Source organism: Procambarus clarkii, chromosome 23 (assembly GCF_040958095.1).
Source record: "Procambarus clarkii isolate CNS0578487 chromosome 23, FALCON_Pclarkii_2.0, whole genome shotgun sequence".
NCBI classification, from domain to species: Eukaryota; Metazoa; Arthropoda; class Malacostraca; order Decapoda; family Cambaridae; genus Procambarus; species Procambarus clarkii.
In genome coordinates, this window is record NC_091172.1 from 32,469,178 (window position 1) to 32,493,169 (window position 23,992).

The 23,992-nt window shown below is 42.9% G+C and overlaps 1 protein-coding gene across 1 annotated transcript in view; it reads right to left on the minus strand.

The window, feature by feature from the left end:
* LOC123763895 (titin homolog) overlaps positions 1–21,960 on the minus strand; it is a 33,031-nt gene extending 11,071 nt beyond the window's left edge. The window contains 11 exon segments of the mRNA XM_069330119.1: positions 273–342; positions 619–772; positions 3,875–3,937; positions 4,067–4,208; positions 4,210–8,194; positions 11,299–11,402; positions 11,404–11,435; positions 13,501–13,583; positions 18,117–18,283; positions 18,398–18,575; positions 21,830–21,960. Coding sequence (XP_069186220.1) covers positions 273–342; positions 619–772; positions 3,875–3,937; positions 4,067–4,208; positions 4,210–8,194; positions 11,299–11,402; positions 11,404–11,435; positions 13,501–13,583; positions 18,117–18,283; positions 18,398–18,547 — 4,950 coding nt within the window. The 5' untranslated portion in view covers positions 18,548–18,575; positions 21,830–21,960.
* Between the last annotated feature and the right edge of the window lie 2,032 nt (positions 21,961–23,992).

Below are 23,992 nucleotides of genomic sequence, written 5' to 3' on the forward strand. Positions count from 1 at the left end.
AAATTTTAATATTGCATTACCACTAGGCAATTTCTTACTATATAGCTATGAATTGTTAATTAGCGAGTTGGTATTACTGTAATTGCAGGCAAAATAAAACTAAGTGTCAGCCCTACTAGCTCGACTTAGCCCTCTATTAATATACAGCTGTCAAATATATCTGGTAGATTTAAAATAAACAGCCAAAACACGTGTGAGAGCAACATATTGTCAACCACACCAGCTCTGCAACCTCCGAGTAAAGTCAGGGTATGGTATAGTGAATTACTAACCTTTTTTGGTGAGGGGCTAAAGGAAATGAGACCACTGCACCTCCGTGGGTCCAAAACTTCATTGTTAGACCTGAACACATTTAAAAGCACCATCATATATATATACATTGAATACTTAACACACAAGTAATCTTTAAACATTTCAAGTTGAAACTATGATGACAAATATAACAGCATTAAGACACAGCCCTAAATAAAAAACTAATTTTTTTTTGCAATATGTAAAATACAAGCACAATACTGTATTTTTAGCCCCTGCTCTCAACCTGAACTAATAAGTTTCCATATCTTGTTGACAACTATACTAAGAACATACACTTCCAAAGCTTTGGAGAGTTCTACTCACTCTTTCAGGTGCTGTGCAAGGAATGGAGCCAGAGACTGTCGACCTGACACTAAAGGGTCAAATTTAACGTACAGTGAATTGCGAACAAGATTTAACTTGTCTCCCTCAGTCCCATGAGAACCCAACACGTCTAGATCCTCAGGGTTATTAAAGACTGTAATAAAAAAATTTTTTTAACATTTTCAGCCATAGTGTTAAAAATAATTAGTCTGTCTACAGTAATAATAGAAATTTAAAGTACTTAGAAGCATTTATAACGGTTAAAAAATATATTAAACAATGAAGATGGATTATTAAATTTGTTACATATATTATTAAATGACACTTTATAAACTTTTCTTTTAAACCATGCAAAACAGTGTTTCATATCAAGAGGGGCTACACGTACATACATACTGTACACTGAAAAAGAACTGTCTTGTGTGATATCCAACTACAAGGGTAAAATCTACACTGCCAGTCCCAGATGTGAACAAGCTTTCAGTAGTGCCATCATCACTACCAATCCCAAAATACAGTACAACCCATAGTAACCTAGAAATACAATTACTGTACAGTATTTATACAGATGACAAATATGATTATATCACATCTACTGAGTAAGGAGGTAACAGAGTTAACCCTTAAACCACACAAAACACCCTCGTATGTAGGGAGTAACTTTGATAATGTATACAAGTACTGTACAAATGTAGACATTCCTGCTAATGACAAACACGGCTTCTCAGGTAGTGTGGTGAAGTCTGCTTGCACCATGGCTGAACAAGGACCATATATTGTTCACAACTATTATACCAGTCCCTTGCTAACTAGGTTCTTGCTTGATAATAGAACTGGAGTGTGGCATAGTGAAGGCCAAACGAAGGGGAAATTCCAGTGTTTGACACTGCTATGTAGGTTGGTGTTTGCGAGGTAAGAAAAACTGGTGCAATGGTAAGAAACTGGTGCAGTGCACTCCCAAAAATATTAACTTAGAAATGCATTTTATACATACTAATATTTTGTACTACAGTATGTACAAGTACATCTTACCTTAATTGAGGACTCGTGTTGGCATATGGAAGACAATGATGAAGGGAGATGGTGGGGTTAGTGTTTGGAAGTCCCCTTCCATTATAACAGCAGTGATGACATTTCTAGGGAAATCCCTCTCGTATGTTTTGCAGCCATAACATTACCTGCTTGATGGGGTGTTGGGAGTTGTTCTGCTTCCCCACAGGCTTGAATTGTGATAGCTTGGGCCCGCAGGCCCACATGCCCACCACAGCCCGGTTGGTTCGGCACTTCTTGAAGACACAATCTAGTTCTCTCCAAGATGTCCACAGTTTTTCCAGCAATATTTCTTATACTCGCTGGGAGGAAGTTGAACAACCGTGGACCTCTGATGTTTATAGTGTTCTCTAATTGGGCCTATAGCATCCCTGCTCTTCACCGATTCTACTCTGCATTTTCTCCCATATCGTTCACTCCAGTACATTGTTATTACGTTGTACGTTGCCCTCCAGTATTTTCCACGTGTATATTATTTGATCTCTCTCGTCTCCTTTCTAGCGAGTACATTTGGAGAGCTTAGAGATCCCAATAATTTAGGAGCTTTGTCACATCTGTGTATGCCGTACATATGTTCTCTGTACTCCCTCTATTTCAGCAATCTCTCCTGCTCTGACGGGGAAAGTGAGTACTGAGCAATACTCAAGATGGGACAGTACAAGTAATTTGAAGAGTACAATCATTGTGATGGGATTAGGACCTGGTTGTGGCACACTGCTTGCTTGTCTTATTAAGAATTTGTCTAAAGACACTGGTTTTCCCAACATTTTAACACTTGTCTCATTATGAATGATCTCTTGTTTTTCCTCTATCATCATCCTCAACTATTTTCTTAGGTTGAACTTTACCACTGACTTTCTTGGAACCCATGGCATGATATATGATAGGAACTTGTTAAAAAAAAAAAGCACAACCAAATGAAATTCTTCACAAAGAATTCAAGCACGAGTCACTAGAACAGATACACTGGTAACTGAAGCATGCTAAATGCTCGGTCAGCCCATACGCGTATCAACAAACTCGAGCACTGAGTCAAATTTTTAGAAGTGAGCGAGCTTGAGAACCGAAAAATTAAAAGAGGGTCACTTGAAAACCGAGGTTCCACTGTATTGATATTAGAACTTCCATTAGAGACGTATACCTATTTTAGTGCAGGAGCACGCTCAAGGGAAACACTTGGCCGACCCTGGGGTAGGGAAAGGCAGTGTTAACTATGCCCAAACTTGCAGATTCTTCAGAAATTAAGTCTAAAAAAGTTAAAAATGTAGGGAAATATTTGTATTCAGTGGATGGTAAATGACATACTTTCAAGTCAATAACTTTACACTACTTCAGTTCACAATTTTAACAAGTACAGTACCAAATGAAGGTCATAGAACATGACAAGTGTAAAAGCACCAGATGCAACTGTAAAGAAGCAGAGCCATCGACCTACATCTCTACCCACACAAACAGGTAAGCACTGAACAATAGGAAATCACTACAGTAATCATTGTTTGAACTGACCAGAAAAAAAAAACTTTGGGGGAAAAAAATATGTACTATTAGCAATAATAGTTATAGCAATAGTTATGGCAATTAGCAATAACCTTTTTCCAGAAACTTGGTGCATTATTATTTTATTAACTTGCCAATACCATAACCATAAGCACTGGTAAAGTTGAAAACAATTGTTGACGGTGCATAATCGATTTGTGTGGCATGGACTGTCTACTTGTCTTTAAAAAAAAAGTACTTTATACTATACCGTTTCCTTCATGCCTATACAAAGGGCACCAAAAAAGTTTTTCCCCCCCATTGCATCAACACCTCACCTTAATAAAACTCTTATATTGTAGAGCAACATTGCCCAATTTAAATCAGAACATTACTTATTATTAAAGTTTAGTGAATGTCACATTGATGCAATGAGGTGCAACATATATACAGTACCATATACCAAAAAAATACTGTAAAGGAAAAAAAATGCATAACCCAATTGAAAAAATCAAACACCCAACATACCAATGATGGCAGTGTTATTACTTTAATCATACCGATACGAGACCATATGAGAGTACAGTACACATTACTATGGAGGAAAATATGCACTCACTCGCCTGTGATTAATGTGCCACAAAACTGCTACAAAATATTAAGTATTTTTTAGATCCCCAACTAAATCCCCAATATTACACTATTTTACCATTATATAAATCAGACTTACGCGGATAACACAGTGGAGATCCAAAGACCTCTTCTTCAATATACTCCTGCTCATCACTCGGCACTGTTAATACAGTACCACATTTACCATTATGTTTCATTATAGATCATTTAAATTCAAACAGAAGAGGAAAACAAAATTAAAAAACAGACATTCTGTATACCGATATAAAAATATATAAAAAATACTTACATTCAGCAGCACTAGTAAATTCTTCAAAGTTAAACTCTTCTACATTTTCTGGTTTTCTTGCTCTACCTCTATGCAGTGGACTGAAGACATCACGCTCATTTAATGAATCCGCACTCGTTTGTTTCCCTTGCCCTCCACGACCATTGGCTAGAGTTTCTGAAGACACTTTCTTTTGTTTTTCCAAAGCCAAAATAGTCTCCGAATGAATCACCTGCTTCTCTCATACCAAAGGATTTCTTAATAGAAGGAATAACTTTTTCTGTTGCTGATGAATTAAATTCTTGAGCCTCTTGCTTTTTCAGGCACTCCATTCTGCTATTTTCCTGAAAGACACTACTCATTGCAATTTTGTTAGATTCTTCAGATTTGTTATGCACTGCCTCTGACGGCAGCTCGCTTCTTATTTCCTCCGTTGTATGCTTTGAATTGGGAAAACTATCCTTTTTGGTAGGAGAATTTTGAACACGAGAATTAGTTGTAAAAGGGTTCAAATTAGAATTGCTAGATTTACTAATGAATTCTTCTAGAGTCTCATTTTGTGGTAGAAATCTGTTTTCAAGAGACATGGCAATTCCTTTTTCTAACGATGCTACAGAGTCCTCAAAAGTAACCCTGGTATTTTCTTTCTTACTGGGCATGTCTGTTACATTCTTAACTGTATTATCGTCTTTATCAGGAGAGTTTAAAACTGCCGCTTTAGGAGCCATAACATTAATACTAGAATTGCCAAACTTTTTCACAATATCCTCATTACATCCTTGGTCAAATTGAAGAGTTTTACCATTTTGTTCTGTTAAGCTTTCTAGTGATGCTTCATCTCTCTCATTCTCAAATACAACTGTGCTGTTCAATTTATGACAATTAGTGCTGAAATTCAAATTAGGGTCATCTAATTTTGTAAGAGACCTTAAATTATTGTCATTTTCAAAAGGACATTCTTTCTCTAGGCCTGTGATTATATCTCCAGATAGCTCGAGTGAAGTCACTTTTCTCTCGGAAATGTCTTCTTTGTTTTGATTCGGCTTTTCCTTCTCGGTGAAGAGGGCTTGAGCCTGTTTAACAGGGGAATTTGCAACAGCAGCTTTGGTTGCAAAGGGATCAAAATTAGGGTCATCTAGTTTATCTAGGATATTCAACTGGTACTTTTTATTGGGACTATTGTCTAGAGGCTCAACACTTTCTGATGTCAGTGGTAAAGTTCCAACATTCTCAGGTGTAAGCAATGTGACTAATTTCTTGGAAGGCATTTCCTTTCTAATCACAACAGTACTGTTCATTACATCAGGTGAGTTTGCAACAGCAGCCCTGGTTGCAAAGGGATCAAAATTTGATTCTCCTAACTTATCAAGGAAGTCCATATCCATTTGATTTTGTCTTAAATCTTCCAGCTCTGTTGAGACCACCTCTGATGGTGCTGGTGACAACTCAAAGTTCCCTGGTGCAACTCCTGTTCCCACACTCTCACGCTGCACTTCAGTCTTCGTCACATTAATTTCATTTCTTTGAAGTTCAGAATTTGCAATAGTAGATTTGGTAGCAAAATCATCATTAGTCATATTTGAGAAATCTCCCTGGAAACTTTGATGGAAAGTTTCATTTTTCACTGCTTCCTCAAATTCATTTTCAGGCAAACTATCTCTTTTTGCAACAGCCTTGTTAATTAGTTCCTCAGCTGCAGTGCGCGCACACACTGCTTGTTCATTATCATTAGTTTTTATTATGTCATTCTCTGTGGACAAATTATCAAAGTATTTTATTTCCTGGGAATGGATACCATCCCCTACATATTGCAGAGGCTTAGCCATCTCCCTTTCATTCATGAGCAATTTATCTGGAGAATTAGTGACAATTGATCTGGATTTAAAAGGATCAAAATTAACATCCATATCGAGGAAATCTGTCTGAGAGTTTCCTCGAAGAGGCAGATCAACATTGCCAACTTTCATTTTCTCTGACAATTCATCAGATATGCCTCTGCATTCTGGATTTAACATGATGGGTATCTTAAGGGGAATATCTTCCTTGGCATCAACTTGTGAACTACAGGTACTTTCTTTCTCATTGCTCAAGTTGTCTAAAGACTTAATGTTACATAAATCAAAATCAGAATTACTCATGTTTAAGAAATCAATTTCACAGCCTTTTAATAGAGGTTTGCTTTCATCAATACATTTTGGAACAGATTCTTCCATCAACTCTACAACAGATTTATCAACACCTTGCACGGGTGGCTTCAGATCTGGAGCACCTACTTTCAAGTCAGGAACATAGGCCTTTACTTCTGTCTCTGAACTATATCTTGAATCTTTAGTAACTACGGCGGCCTTCACCACCTCGGGGGCGGCGGCCTCCTCCTCCTCCTCTACCACCTCGGTGGTGGCGGCGGCCTCCTCCTCCTCCACCACCACCTCGGGGGCGGCGGCGGCCTCCTCCTCCTCCACCACCACCTCGGGGGCGGCAGCGGCGGCGGCCTCCTCCTCCACCACCACCTCAGGGGCGGCAGCGGCGGCGGCCTCCTCCTCCACCACCACCTCGGGGGCGGCAGCGGCGCCGGCGGCAGCCTCCTCCTCCACCACCACCTCGGGGGCGGCAGCGGCGGCGGCTTCCTCCTCCACCACCACCTCGGGGGCAGCAGCGGCGGCCTCCTCCTCCTCCACCACCTCGGGGGCGGCGGCAGCCGCCTCCACCACCACCTCGGGGGCGGCAGCGGCCTCCACCACCACCACCTCGGGAGCGGCGGCGGCCGCCTCCACCACCACCTCGGGAGCAGCGGCGGCCGCCTCCACCATCACCTCGGGAGCGGCGGCGGCCTCCACCACCACCTCGGGAGCGGCGGCAGCCTCCTTCACCACCACCACCTCGGGAGCGGCGGCAGCCTCCTTCACCACCACCACCTCGGGAGCGGCGGCGGCCTCCTCCACCACCACCACCTCGGGAGCGGCAGCGGCCTCCTCCACCACCACCACCTCGGGAGCGGCAGCGGCCTCCTCCAACACCACCACCTCGGGAGCGGCAGCGGCCTCCTCCAACACCACCACCTCGGGAGCGGCAGCGGCCTCCTCCACCACCACCACCTTGGGAGCAGCAGCGGCGGCGGCCTCCTCCTCCACCACCTCGGGAGCAGCAGCGGCGGCGGCCACCACCTCGGGAGCAGCAGCGGCAGCGGCCTCCTCCTCCACCACCTCGGGAGCAGCGGCGGCGGTCTCCTCCACCACCTCGGGCGCAGCGGCGGCGGTCTCCTCCACCACCTCGGGAGCAGCGGCGGCAGCGGCCTCCTCCTCCACCACCTCGGGAGCAGCGGCGGCGGTCTCCTCCACCACCTCGGGAGCAGCGGCGGCGGTCTCCTCCACCACCTCGGGAGCAGCGGCGGCGGTCTCCTCCACCACCTCGGGAGCAGCGGCGGCAGCCTCTGCCACCACCTCGGGAGCAGCGGCGGTGGTCTCCTCCACCACCTTGGGAGCAGCGGCGGCAGCCTCTACCACCACCTCGGGAGCAGCGGCGGTGGTCTCCTCCACCACCTCGGGAGCAGCAGCGGCGGCCTCTGCCACCACCTCGGGGGTAGCGGCGGCGGTCTCCTCCACCACCTTGGGAGCAGCGGCGGCAGCCTCTGCCACCACCTCGGGAGCGGCCTCCTCTACCACCTCGAGAATGGCAACGGCCTCCGCCACCACCTCGGGAGCAGCGGCGGCCTCCTCCACCACCTTGGGAGCGGCGGCGGCGACCTCCTCCTCTACCACCTCGGGAACAGCAACATCCCTTAAAACTTCCTCCACCAATAATTGCTGTTGACAAGTAGGAGATTCATCCTCGGCATTTTCAGGGAAGAAATGTGGAGCTGCTGTCAATTTTTCCTTTGTTGAGCTACTGCTTAGGCTTTTCACTTCATTGGTTGTACACAACTCGTTATGGTCTAAAATATTTTCTAACCCCTTTTTAAGTGATGTGGCAAGCTGATGCTCCACGTCTACTGCTTCAGGAACACTGTTACCGGGTGGTGATAATGCCACATCCTCAACAAATGAATCACTGGCATCGTGGAACTTTTCTTCTGCAACTGGCTCATCGTTTTCAATAATTTTCATTTTTTCAAAGCTGTGTATGAATGAATTTTCAAATACAGTATCTGACCTGGAAAAGAAAATATTATAACATTAATAAAAACCCTCACTCGAGACAGGCCAGATTCCTCTTGTAAATATAAAAATCCAGCGTTGAATGTAATGAAATGCCATTTTCTGGGTGAGACCCAGAGACTCCCCGGAGCTATCTGGGCTGATACAGAGTATTAGCTTTAGGAATCTATGTACATGGAGTTCTAGGCCTACCGGGGACCAACGAGCCAGACCCTGGCTCCCTCAGAGGCACGAGAAGCAATGGCCTACACACACACCTTATATATAATCTAGAAGTACTTTATGTTTGCCATCGACTGGGTCGGGCACCCAGAAAGATAGGCACCCCAAAACACCCTCCCCCATTCTAGTTAAGAATGGCTATGAAAGCCGAACAAATGGATAGAACTTCCCACGAAGAAAAAAACGAGGAAACGAGCACGACGTCATTTCGTTATCAACGCCTCGTCATCTGCGTAACTCCGCCCCTCCCCAGGAGGGGGGAAGGGGAAGCCCCAGACCTTCCGCCGGCTACCCAAACCTGCCAGTTCTTAGGCTGGACATCAAAACACGCGAAAATAAAAAAAACGTCGACCGAAGGGAGGGAGGGATGCCAGGGAGCCACCGGGTCTCACCCAGAAAATGGCATTTCATTACATTCAACACAAGGTTTCTTGGGGAAGCCTCTTTGGCTCTCCGGAGCTACTAACCCAAAGAGAAAAACAAACGGACTAACACGGGTGGCGATCGTTCCTCACATCAACAAAGTCGAGACAACTGGCCACAACTGCCGACCTATTGCAACACAGGCCCGACCAGGCCCAGGGACATTGACCAGGTAGCGAGCGGCCAGGACCCTGTTCGACCTCCAGAAACCCCGTGCCAGAATGTCAGCCCAACGAAAACGGCAGCACTGAACCCGGGAACAGCGAAGAAGGGAAACCGAGTCAACCCAAAGCATGTCCCCAGTCACCGAGGCTGGGGGGCGTAAATAACGGCACAAAGGCGCAACCTGACAACATGATGCACCGCCAGCATTACCCTCCAGAAAAGAAGGAGATTGCTGTAGTCAAACAAACGATCACCTAACCCAAAAGAGCAGAAACGCGCGCCGGAGGAGAGCACGAAGCTTCCCAACCCGACCCCCAGAGGCCAATGCCAACAGGAAAACTGCCTTCGACAAACAATCTGGAACCACCTACAACTCGAGGGGATGAGAGAGAAAGGAGAGCAACCGATCCAAAGACCAGGATGGCTCAACCAACACATGAGTAGGCTGGAGGTGAAATAACACCCAAGACAGCTAACAGAATGGCGCCAAAGTAACAACGCCGAATGCCAGCTGCAGCAGCGCCGCAAATGCCACACGATACGAAACGACAGTGTTCGGCATAAGACTACAGTCCTCAAACAACCACGAGAGAGAGAACAAGACAATCCGAACAGAATAGAAGTAACACGACGAAGGGACAGAAAGAACCTGAAAGACTGCCAAGAAACCTCGTACTGTTGCCGAGACGAAGCTCGCAGGTGGGACACCATCAAAGAATCCACCTGGTCACCATACAACTGGTGATTGACTAGTCGAAAAGACCAAACATGAAGACTTGAGAAGATCGAACCAGCCTCATAACGGACTGGACCGATCTGCTGAAAGAGGCGGAGCCACGAGAAACTCTCCAGGTTCGGACACCGGGCAAGCAGCGCGTGAAACTAAGGCTGGGGCCGGCCACCAAGGAGCCAGAAGACTACTCTACCCTGTCTGCCACAATGAGTCAAACTGTAGCTCACACATTTTAAGGTGGTCTGGTAATTGTCTCCACATTAATTTCTGTGGGGTTATTAAATATAAGAAGACAGTGTTTCTGTTTTTGAAAGTAAATCTTCTCAAACTCACTGAATAACTAAAATTTTCATCAACAAAACATGAAATGTCAATCACTAAGAATTATCCTGCACACTTGTCGGGAACTCAAACACATTGAACAGCTTCAGATTCTTGCCGAAAGGTTCAATGTGTTCAACTAGTCGAGAAATATTTTCTTATTTGCCTTTTAAGCAAATTCATGTTGGCCGACATATCTTTAAAATGCCAGGGAGCAAAAGAGTATCTTACAACCGAGTTTGAGGCATCAGATCACTTCGGCCATTCATTTTGATGGAAAAGGAAAGGACATCTTCCCAAACAGCAAAAAAAATATGGGAGCCTTTTTCCAGCTCTGCCACCTGATACTCTAGTGTAGTGGTAGGCCACTATTCTGCGTTCACTTCAAGATGAGAGATGAATTTCCATTATCTGACATTACCTCCTCTGATTAAATCACATACACAACCTTAACCACTGCACTGCGCAAAGCGCCTTTAGGCACTCAGAGTTGTGCTTTTTGTTTTTTAATTTGGCTATATTTTAATGTTTTTTAATGTTTTCATTACTATTTGTGTTTTGAAATGGAAATAGTTGACATTGGAAACATTTTGACATTAAATTTACCTGAACATTTGTAAAAATAACAAAAATATGTCCTTGTCAATTGCACCAAGACGTTTTTGCCGAAAATAGGTGAGCAGTGCAAGGGTTAAGAACCACAGATACTGTACTTAAATTTTAGAATAAATCAACATGTTAATATGAATGCTTGCTGGCCACAAAAAGATCAACCCACAGTCACAAGTAGGCCACAATGGAACCACTCTGCAGCTGAAGTGCTTCAGTTCATAATGCACCTTAAAGATACTCAATTTGTATACACTTTTTACTTGCTTATTTAGTTGATAAATTTGCTAAGCCATGAATTCAAATTTGAAAATGAGAAGGAGTCTTTCAACAAGCACAAGTAATGGCAAGAAAAAAAAAAAATATGAGCACAAGTAAAAGGGATAAATAAAATAGAGTACTAAATTGATCAACATCTCAATACAGAAGGGATATGCAGTAGACCAGTATGTAGGGCTGCAGTACGAGTAGTATACAACAATCAAAAGAAATGGGCTCCCCTTTCACTTTACCCATACCAGTACTAGTGTTTCAATGGATGACAGCCAATAGGTCAATTATGCATTACATAAAAACTTTTCTTAATTCGCAAAAATATCAAAATGTATAATTCAACATCTCTTTACCTATTTGGTGTACTATTAGCTGACGACACAATATTAAGTAGCGTTGAATTAGCCACTGGCAAGACAGGAGAGAGAATCTTCTGCGCTGAAGGCCCATCAAACTCAGTCCAGTTCCTCTGCACTCTCGTATTCAGATTCTAAACCAAAAACCAAGGATGTATTATCCAACCCATCAGATATAGGACAAAAAATAAAGCACATGAATGTAAACCCTAAATAACTGACAAATTTAGCACTTCAGATTGTACACAATTGTCTCATTACACCTGCAGAATCTTTTCTTTATATTTATAGATAAGAAAATATTTAATAGAAAAAGTTTGTTCACAGAAAACAGGTTCACTCCAAATAACAGAAATTGAGTGAAGACTAATCAAGAAAGTTGGATTAAGATAGCCTACTAATCACCATGCTTGCATGAACTACACAAGATTCTAATTTTTGAAATACCGTACAAGTACTGACCAAATAGTTTCAATCAATACACGGTAGATAATATCCTCCCCAATTTACAATGATAAAATATAAAAATAGTGATCAAGATAAAAGCTTTGTACAATATTTCACTCGGGTTATTGAAATACTGCAATAGAATTACAAACCTTTATTACCAATGGGCACTTCATCTCATTAAGAGTAAATGTTTAAGAAAAAATTACATGCACAAAGTGGTGAAAGAGATCAAGTAATGATGTCAACAGGTTATTGACTTTACTAAATACATCAGGTTATTGACTTTACTAAATACATCAGAACCATTTTTACATAACGTTAGACATATTACTAAGTATATAAAACAAAATTTCAGATTGGCACCTGTAAAAACTCATTACAGCAGTTATCTTTAAGATTTGCCTAAACAATGTCACCATATTAATACTTTCAGTTAATGTAATGGAAGCAGAAGTACATTTAACGTAGAACCGCCATTCAATGAACCCCAAATCGGTGTTCCGTCGCTCTATTGTTGGGCAAATGGTAACTAAAATTGTGATTGGAGGCATATTAAATGATTTTTGTAGATGGGCGCAACATTGTAACAAGTAGCAAGAGGAATGGGGACAGCTATTTACCATATTTAAAACCAAGTTATGTTTCATTTAATTGTTAAAATTCCACTTTTCGTTCACTAATACGAGTCCTCCTTTTTCCTTTGAAAATTAAATTTCAAGGCAAGGGTTATGGGAAATATGCTAGATGTCATTAAATCTCTCTACAGGCAGGTTCTCTTGGTAGTTCTTTATACAACAGCTTGAAATTAAAATTTCACTGGAATCAGGCTATAGAGCGTGGGAAATATTAATGCACAAGTAGTAGCACTTTTACGGCTCCAATCACATTTCTGATTTTTATAAATGGACTATATTACAACAGTTGGAGCCTTAGAAAAGCCATTTATATTTAAAACCAAATTCTATGGTTTTCCATTTTGTGTTGGCAAGGTTTTCATTCACTCGGGTATGGCCCTGCTACCTTTTGAAAACTAGTTTTGAGATAAGCTAAATGTGGTTAAGTTTTTTTTGGCAGATATGTTCACTTAGTAGTAGTTTATTAGTTTGAAATAAAAATTTTGCCTAAATGAAATTAGCCCATAAGATGTGGGAATGCATCCTGGAGGCATCTCCAGTTGCATCAAATCCTGCACTGCGACAAATTGGGGTTTGTCCCATATAGTTAGTTGAACTGAGGTTGTACTGCATGTTAAAAAAAGTTATTGTCCCTGGGTAATGTCAGTTCTTAATTGCCTTCAGCTCCAACGTGCAGAAAATTGCTATTCCTCTCAAACCTTGCTTTGACCTTTCCCTTAAGACAGCTTAGGGAAGATGTCTAAGGTACCTTAAGGCTACCGTCAACAGCTGTGACAAATTGTCCCGGCTCTTGAGTAGTAGTCTACAGTTTTCAACTTTTGAAGACATCTTCCCTAAGCTGTCTAATTGCAAAGATCAAAGCAAAGTTTGAGTCACTGATTCAGTAATAATCATTTTCCATAATTTGGTGGCATAAGCAATTAGAAAATAACACTAAACAGGGTTAAAAATTATGTTAATGTTATTAAACAAGAGATTTTTAAAAGGCTACAATTATAATATTTATAAAAGTTTAATCTGATAACTATCAATGGGTTACTGTTTAGTTAACATTACCTACCAAGTACAGTACTATACTCGATTACATAACTGGCTGCCAGAAATAGTTACAAACCTGAGTCCGCCAAGCTTGCAGTTGCAATCTCACGGAATTTTGCGACACCTCGATGAATAGGCTTTTTGACTGGCAATTTGATTCTGAAGTGAAAGGTTATGTACAATTAAATATGGAAGGACTGGATGAAACATTAAAGCTAAATTATCCTATGGTTATGAAAACTTGTTTGGTCCTAACCCCAACAAGGGTCAAATGCAAAGAGTCATAAGCGTGGAGACAATGCGGTAAGTGGAGTACCACCAGGAGCTAATCTTTGAGGCAATCCTTTGTCATATACATCAACAACAATATTACAACTATAATTAAATTTGCAAAGGACACCAAGCTCTATGATAAAGTAGGAAGTGAAAACGAAACAAAGGCCTTATGAAGAGCTACCTGAACTCCACAAAGTCAAAAGAGTGGCAAATGCTTTTTAATATTGAAAAATGAATGACCATGCATGTAGAACATAATGTACATCACATAACACTATTGTCCATTTTACTTCAAAAGGGTTGTAACTGCTTCAACAATGCGACCACGCTCAAGAAATGGTTGGAGAAAACTTTGGTCTGCATCAGGTCTGTTTCCTGAGGTAGATAACGAGGCAGATTCTGAAGGATCTAGGGCCTATAGAAATGCTCGTGATTTGTGATTTGGAGCATTCTATGTCTGCCATCAACTGGGTCAGGTACCCAGAAAGGTAAGCATCCCAAAACAAACCCTTATCCTGGTTGAAACTATTATTTTATGTCAAACAGGTGGACAGAACCCAAAGAAAAACAAGCAAACAAGCATGACATCATGCTGCGCTCCCCCCTCCCCAGAAGGGGGGAGAGGGGAGAAACAAAACACGCGAAAAACTGCCGACCTGAGGGAAGGAAGGAGGGATGAAGGGGAGCCTCCGGGTCTCGCCCAGAAAATGCCGTTTTATTACATTCAACATTGGTTTCTGGGGGGGGGGGGGGAGCCCCTTCAGCTCCTCAGAACTACTTACCAAAAGATGAAAACAAGAGGGACTTATCCAGGAGGTGGTTGGCACGTGCCTCTCAATGCAAAGTCGAGACAACTGGCTACAATCGCTGACCCAAAGCGACACAGGCCCGACTAGGCCCCGGAACACTAAGCAGGTAGCGCACAGCCAGGACTCTGGCCAACTGCCAAAAGCCCCACGCCCGAATGTCAGCCCAAGACATGCTACCGAAAACGGCAGAAAGAGTCGCAAACTGATGATCATGGGCACGGGGAGAGACCGCAGGCTGACCAGACCGAATAACCATGAGGACGACCTGGGAAACCTGAACCCCGGAACAGGGAAGCAGGAAAAACCGGATCAACTCTAAGCACGTCCCCGGACACAGAAGCCGTGGCGCGCAAATAAAAGCGGAGAGCTGTAACCGGACCACACATGATGCACCCCCGTCCTGACCAACCAAGCATCAACAACCCTAAGGACCCCCCTCCGGATAGCAGCCGTCTCATACTTCGCCAGAAAAGAAGGAGACAGCGGCAAACAAACAAACCTATCACCAGAGCCAAAAAGAGCAAAAATTCTTGTGCCGTAGGAGAGCATGAAGCTCCCCGATCCAACCCCCAGAGGCCAATGCCAATAAGAAAAAAAAAAGACAAAGTCCTGAACTAAAGAGGGCCACTACAAACCAAAGAGGAGAGAGAAAAGAGCAACTGGTCCAACGACCAGGCCGGCTCAGGTGGCACATGAGCAGGCCAAAGGTGAAACAATGCCTAAGTAAGCTTGCGGAACAGAGCAGGAGCGACATCCACCCGAGCGCAAGGTGAAGCGGCTCCGCCAGCGCCGCACAATACGAGGCGACAGTATTTGGCATATGATGACTCCTGAAACAACCAAGAGAAAGGACAAAACAACCCTATCAGAAATCGAACACAACCTATAGAGATAAAAAGTGCCAAAAGGACTGCCAGGAAACTTTACTGCCGCCAAGACAGAACTCGCAGATGGGACAATCAACAAAGCCACCTGATCACAATAAGTGGTGATGCGCAACCGGGTGACCCGGGAGCCCCTCAGGAACAGACGAAGGCGGGAACGCAGGTGAAACAGAACACGCGTTAAGACGACCAGATGCAAGGAGCAGAAGAGGAGACCGAAAGAGCCAGATACCGGACCGGACCAATCCGCTGAAAGACCCTCAGGAAGATCCCTTGGGTTCAGACACCGAGCAAACAACGTCTGAAAACAAGGCTGGGCTGGCCACCAAGGGGGCCAACACGACTACTCTTCCCTGGGAAGTGCTCCAAGCGAGCCAGGACCTGGAGTAACAACCGAACTGGGGGGGGGGGGGGAAGAGATGCAGGTAACCCCACTTCGACCAGTTCAGCTGAAAGGAATCGAACTCGATGGCCTCGCTGGTCGGTGAAGGGCGCCACATACTGGAAGACGCCTTGACCAGGCCGATACGAAGAGGTACACCTCCGGGCGCCCAAACATCTGGCAAAGCCAAAAGGAACGAGTCAGCGTCGACCGTCCATTCCATGGACAGGGGAATGAAATGGGACAGGTCGTCCCGCCAGGAGACTTGACAACCCCTGGATATAAACCGCCAGGAGAACCAAACCCCGAGAACTAAGCAGACGAGTCACCCGAAGCAACCAGCCCCAAAGAGCCAAGGACCGTATCAACCCTCCCCCTCGGTTCAGGCAATGAACACCAGGGAGCAGTCCGAATGGAGGCAAATCGGCGATCCGCAAACGGCACGAATCCTCCGAAGCGAAAGCCACACCACCGCGAACACCTGCAACGTGCTGCAAAACCGACGGAAGGATGGACCCCACAGACCCTTGCTGTCCTGGGGCCAGATTCACGAAGCAGTTATGCAAGTACTTGCAAACGTGTACATCTTTTCTCAACCTTTGGCAGCTTTGTTTACATTTATTAAATAGTTTACAAACATGAAAACTTCCCAATGAACTACTGTTATTGTTATAAACAGCCTCCTGGTGCTTCGGAGCTCATTAACTGTCTAATAATTGTAAACAAAGCCACCAAAGATCGAGAAGAGATGTACACGTTTGTAAGTATTTGTGTAACTGCTTCGTGATTCTGGTCACTGGTGAGTACTGGTCACAAAGCCCCAGCTGAGAGACGATGCATTTGTAAACATATCGAGCGAGGGCTTGGGTAGGTGCCACAGCACTGAACCCAGAAAGACCCGAAGAGGAAGCCGGCGACACAGCGGCACACACATCCCCGAAGGAACCAGAACAGCCGTTGAAGCCAGACCCAACCCAACGGGTAGACCAGCACTGGCGAAGTTCAGATTCCCGCACAGCCGCTCAAGCAACTAACGAGTGACCCGGGTGTCCCCCCAAAACCAGCTGAAGGCGGGATTGCAGCTGCAGAAACGCCGCTGGAGGAAGAGAAAAGGAAGCGGTCCGAGTCTCACACAAGACCCAATCATGTTCAAACGTGAGAGGGAACCAAATGGGACTGCCTCCAGTCAACCCGTCCTCGACAAGTCCATTCCATCCAACGGTCGATCCCACAGACGCATTCATAAATTTTAACAAGCTGTTCATTCAAAACAGGAATTTCTCAAAATATAAATTAATATTATAATATATTAGCATATTGTGCATATATAGGCATAGGTTAGGTTAGGTGTTTAGGTTCTGTTGGCAATTATTTGTAGTACGTGAGTGAAGCATTTACAGCGTTGTAGTTCGAACAAAATTTGTCAGTGAAGCACTTGTTCCGGAACTGTTCTAACGAAATCAGTTGCGAGTCTTGTGTAAATTTTTTTTAAGTCATAAACAGGGGGTTTGGCGGGTGTATGGAATCACTTTTGGGTCTTTGGAGGATGGGCTGCTCCAGTTTACCAAAAACCCGAACCTGGAGAGCTGGGACAAAAAGAAAATCCCTGGCGAGCAGACACACAGACCAGCCAGTCGTCAAGATAAGCCAGAACCCGACCCCTAACATATGCAAATGGGTCACCACGACTCAGGTAAGGCGTGTAAAAACGAGAGCCGCTCCACAACAAAACCAAGCCTGTCCCCTGATCCTCGGATGAATTGGGATGTGCCAATACACGTCATGGAGGTCCAGGGACATCAACCAAGTGCCCGGATCCAAAAGCAGCTGGACCTAGGACAGTGTTCATCTGAAAGGAGGGGGCAAAAGACCCAGGGGTTCAGACAGGGCTAGTCCAGAATAAACTTCAGATCCACAGTGTCCCATTTTGGAACTGGAAACAGGTGGGAAACCCATCTGAGGGACGCCATCGTTTCGACCACACCCAAGCGTACCCACTCCAGGATGACCCGATAGAGCGCAGGGGAAGAGGCCTACCCTGCCAGCCCCCCTAACCCCCAGAAGGAGGAGCAACCACCCAACGCCACAGCAGGCCGCAGGAAATGACCAGAAATGCCTACGAATCGTGGGTCCAGGCCAGAGCAAACAGCATGAGCCCCCCCCTCATCTCAGACCTTTAAGTTATTTAGTGCAAATGATGCTGAGTGCAAACAGAGGTGCGCACATGAGCCCATGCAACCTAACATCTCATGAGCCTCTTTAAAACCAATATTGAGAAACAAAACATCAAATGAAAAATATGGAACATTTTGCATCTGCAATATTTTAGAAAAAAGCTTACTTGATAGACTCTTCAACTTTGCTTACAGCATCACTAATTACTTCTTGTGCAAACATCTGATATGCATCGTGATCAAGTCTAGTGATGACCTCTGTACGATCACGCCAACTTCTTTCATCCTGATCCAACTGACTGTCAAACTCGTGTCTGGGGTACACTGCCCGTATCTTTGGAAAGAATACAAAACTTATTGACAAAAGGTTAAACATAGTCCAAAAAAAGCTATATATATATATTTTTTTAATTATTTGCAGCTACTGTTAAAACTAAAGGTTTTTCACCTTTTCTCTTTTGACTGTTCGAGCCTCCGAGGGATGGTTTGCTATATCCTTTAAAGGCGAGCGGAGACCCAACACTGGTGTAGTAACTTGTGAGTATTCTTTTACCAAGGGTCCTTGCTGCTGCTGCTGAGGGGAACTTAGGTAGCACATCTAGTGGACAATTTTCATCCATGCTTGACTGAAAAAGTTAAATTATTTACATTAATTTTATTCCATTTGTTTATTTTATATTTTTTTTGCCAGCACATTCCCACCAGCACTCAACCACACCTTTCTAGTTTCCTACCACCATTTCCCGTTGGACTAAAGTCAAACCAATTAAACATTTCCCACGTTTAAGAGAAAGTTGGAAATAATGGAACCAATCAGAAGATCAATTCAAGTGATCAATCACCAAATACATTTAATATTGACTAAGATAAATGGCCACAAAAAAATGAACACTACAAAAGTGGAAAAAAATTATACCTAAACAAATTATTTTATTTTAGAACATAACATGGTCATAACCTTAGACTGTAGTATGCATAAACTGCACTGCAGTTTATGCTAATTTTAGTGTAAGGTCTCCTGGAGACTATAGTATGCATAAACTGTCAGTTTTTATGCAACAGGCAATCTAAAGTATCCATCAAACCACAATGGCAAAAAAATACAAAGTTGCCAAGAACAACTAAAACAAGGAAAAAACAATGGGGACTTCAGTAGAGCATTATTGTTACAGTGAATAGCTAAGAAACTGGTTTTGGTAGACCATGAAGAAAACAATCCTATATTGCATAAAATGGCAAAGCAAATCCAGAAGTTTTGTACTTGTACATGAAAGGATTGCTAGTCAATTGGTCCAATATCAGCAGAAAATAGTGACAGGATGAAGTCAGAAATTAAAGTTTTTCCACTTCTCTATTTACGGTGGAAAATGTAAAAGAAAAAAATCCATTACTGAGCAATGAACAAGAACTCCTTTGATTTATCATTATTTCTGAACAGGATACATAGTACTATTTGGTGCTAAATAAGAGAAAATGGCCAATTCTGATATTTTATCCAAAAAATATTAAAGTTAAAAAGCTTAAAATTGGAACATTTTTAATAACTAAAATGTATGGTTAGACACAGGAAAAGTGCCATAGGAGTGGAAGTTTCCAAATGTCACCCGTACAGAGGGAAACGATCAGATAATCAGCTGTCAGTGAACGTTATTTCCCGATAATTTTTAAAATTTTCAACAATACTGTACAAGGTGGTAAATATCGCAAAGTACATTTTTCAGAAAGCATGTGATAAAGGGCCTCATCGAAGATACAGGTACTGTACACATGCACTATCAAGTTGATTGAAAAATTACAGTATCTGAATACAAACTTTTAATTCTAAATGAACTATTGGACGAATAGATGCTGCACAGAAGAGAAGGGAATTATGATGAGTGTGCCAAGCCAGTACAACTAGAGTATATAGCACTTTGAAGAGATCAGAATAAGGATCTAGGATGGGAGCGGAGGGAAGGAATGGTGCCCAACCACTTTGACGGTAGGGAATGCTATAGGAGTCCTTTTTGGGATCAGTTTTGGTCCTGCGATTTATATGACATCAATTGATGGCTAATACGGTACAATACCTAAACTTGCCAACGACACTAAAGAGGGAAAGTTACAACACCATTAGAGCAACACATTACAAGCAAAACTAAATATTTTAGTAAACTAACCTAATGAATGGCAGACAATTTAATGCCGACATCCAAAGTAATGTAGTTAACAAGAATGAAAAAAAAGCAAGCTACTGGACAAACAGCAGCGTGACGTGAATGAAGTACAGGGTATTACAACGGCTGATTACCTGCAGCCAAGTAGGCAGTGCATCAAGACTGTCAAGTCAATAGATTATTAGGTTTCTTCAAGAGACCTTTAGATTCAATTGCATCATGGCATTCTCACTATACAACTCAATTTATCCACACATCACTATTGTGCTAAATTTTAAAGCATGAGAAGTCACCTATTCTTAAGTCACTCTTTCCAACTAACAACTTTTCTGGGTTTCCAAAACAATGAAAAAAATTTAATTACATTGGTCTCTGTTACACCTGGTTGGGGTTAAAATTAATAATTGAGTAGGACGTGTAACTTTAGGCAAATTTAAATATAAAACAAATTGGTTGATATGTTAGTCAGCAGGTACTCAATAGGCTTAAATTATTGCTGTTATAGGCTCATTGCTATAATTGAGTGCAGCAAGTAGTTTTCAACAATTATAAATTTAAGAAACCTTCAATTTCAAATCCCTGCTAATAACTGGGCGACTTTAAACAAGCCGCCTGCTTTCCGTCTCCATCGAGCCCATTATATACTGTAGTGGCCCTCGTGTAAAATTTAACCAAGTGCCAAGTTTTGAGATAGCAACTATGTCATGAACAATACAGGATTTTGGACTTCTTGCTTCTGTGAGGAGTCCAGTGAACAGTAGAGCCAGCTGGGGGACACATGCACACACTGGCAGGTCAACACTTGGAGGCTGTGTGGGCCTCCAGCCTCTTGCCGGCCCCCTGTGGTGCTGGGAACACCGGCCCCCGTGGTGCTGGGGGCCCTCAGGGAGCCACCTCTGACTCTTGGGCCAAGTTAGAAGGGATTTTTTTTTTGGGGGGGGGGGGCCAGGGATATTCCTGCACAGGCCTTAAGCCTCTGGCTGGCCCACTAAGTGTTGCTTGTGTCAATTTTACTTTGATGGAGTATTTATGACTTAAGGTCGCTTCAGTACGATTTTGTCCCATGTGTAAAAACTTCTGCTCTTGAATCTCAACACCGGCCACAATATTAGCAACACACAGTACGGCTCAGTAGTTAGCTTTTCCAATACAGTAATAACGAGCACCTCTTTTTTTTTTTGTTTAATATATACAAGAGTTTTTACATTCTTGTACAGCCACTAGCATGCATAGCATTTCGGGCAAGTTCTTAAGCCTAATTTTCTCACACACACACCCAGGAAGTAGCCTATAGCAGCTGTCTAACTCCCAGGTATCTTTACTAGATGAACAGGAGCATCAGGGTGAAAAACTGCCCATTTGTCTCCGCCTGGGATCGAATTATAGTTTGGAAACTTAAGACTACGAACCCAGAGCGCTGTCCACTCAGCATTCCACTGACAAGGAATATAAACTTACAACGTTTCTTGACAAGAACAAACACCAAATACAAGCCACAACAATTATGCCTGCCACAACCACATTCAATAATTTAATATTGTAACACTACAACGTTCCATAATAATTAGACATGAATTATAACTGGAGCAAACATTCGCCTTCACATTACCAACGTGTCAAACTCTCCTTAATTAACAAGACAAACCACACATATACACGTGCACCTCCCGCGCGCGGACACTCCTCTCCTTCCCAACAATAACCACCATGGTGGACAGACTCACCTGGCTACAACACACAACAGAATACACAACAACAACACCACCGCCCCTGAGCACTCCGTTCTGTCTTTGAATTTAAAGTTTTTGACGCATGCGCGGTGTGAACCCTATACTAAGCTGCGAAACATGTCCACGATTTTCATAACGCCACGTTGGCAACCCTCTTGATGCCACTCGTCACCACTTGCGCATTAATTCCTGTTTTTCTAAAAAATTATATATAGACCAACAAGTATACACTATGATTTCTATAGTACAAGAATATTGGTAATTAGTTAAAAAAGTTTTTGAAAGATATACTCTGTCTAAAAATAAGACAACGCTCTGCCCGAAGCTGCCCGAAACGCTTTGCGTAATAGTGGCTTTAAGCATTGTATGTACTAGCTCTATCTATTAATCCAACAAACTTTGTAAAATCTCTTGTATGTATGTACCTTACCTAAATAAACATTTATTTATTTATTATTTATTACAAGAAAGTTCGAATTGATGTGTATTCTCTGCGCTAGATGTCTCTAGCAACAAGGTTCCTCTTCATTATGTTAGTCACTTTTCCTGGGAGTTTCTGCTCGTTATGTTCATGTTGTCATCTGGTTTAATTAAATGTCTTCTTTGCATATTAGAGTGAAATTTAAAATTCCAGAATTTATTAATTAACAATACATGCATAAATATAAACAAAAACAATAAGCTGTCGTAAGGATTAAGTTTGTTGTGTAAATTATTAATTATAAAGGATTTCGTATTGAAATTGAAATTGAAATTGAAATAAGTTTATTGAGGTAAAATACACACAAAGGGATGAGGTAGCTCAAGCTATTCTCACCCCGTTCAGTACAACGTGTTAGTACATACATAGACACACATCACAAACAATAAACATGTTACCAAACATTCTGAGAGATAAACATATACATTTCCTCCTTCACAAGTAGTATGATTTCGTATTCGTTTACTTGGCTTAGACTCGGTTACAAGTATCTTTGGGAATTCTCATTATCTGCTTATGTAGACCTGACTAAATGTGAACTGTGTCAACAAAATTATTCGCACACCCTCCGTCACTATGTGATGGAGTGTGAAAAGATACGTGAATTCAGAGACAATTCTATAACCAATGTTCCAACGATGTGTCAATATTTCATTCAAAATGATCTGCTACCAGAAATTTTGCCAAATATCCCCAGTTTGCTAACTGTAGGTAGTAACTAAGTGATTGTAACCTATCCACCGCTGCCCACTGGATGGGGGGGTGGTGTGCAGGACAAACATATCAATTTTGACACTAGCTCTCCACATATGTCAGTTGCTTAAATTAGAAACTGTACTTGAGGTCGATCTCGAACCCATTGTTGATGTGACGACTTATACTGAATTTTGTAACTAGCTCATCGAGATTGTAACTTGCTTAGCTAAATGAATTGTGGGGTTCAGTCCCTGAGCCCATTATGTGCCTCTGTAACCCTTTCCACTACCGCCCACAAGATGGGTATGGGGTGCATAATAAATGAACTAAACTATAAACTTCACTGTTGTTTTCCTCCTGATGTGGCTGTGCAGCAATTTGGGTTGGGTCTGCTTTATTCGCTATGTCATTTCATTCTCTCTCACTGCCTCTCTTCTCACTCTGAGCCACTCATTCCTGGCCCTCTGCTCTCTGGTGTTCCTGGTGTTCTGTTATTTATGTAAGTTCTCCATGCCCTTGTACTTAGTTGCTCTGCCACTTTACCTCCCCTGATTAAACCATATAGGTTCATCATTTTCTGCATTTTTTTAATTTGCATTTAGCTTCTTTTCCTTTTAGACCTTGATATGCCTGGGATATTGACGGAAGACCCTGTGAGGCCTAGGATAGTGACGGAGGACCATAATATGATGCCTGGGATAGTGACGGAGGACCATGGATGTGATGCCTGGGATATTGACGGAGGACGATGATGTGATGCCTGGGATATTGACGGAGGACCATGATGTGATGCCTGGGATATTGACGGAGGACCATGATGTGATGCCTGGGATATTAAAGGACTGAGGTTTAAGATACGAGTTGTTCCTAAACAGAGGAATATGGTAGCGTGTGTATTGTAGTGTGACACAAACAACATGCCTAGACTATCACCCTCCTCCCCACACACACGCACTTGGCGGCCTGCATGTGGCTGGACC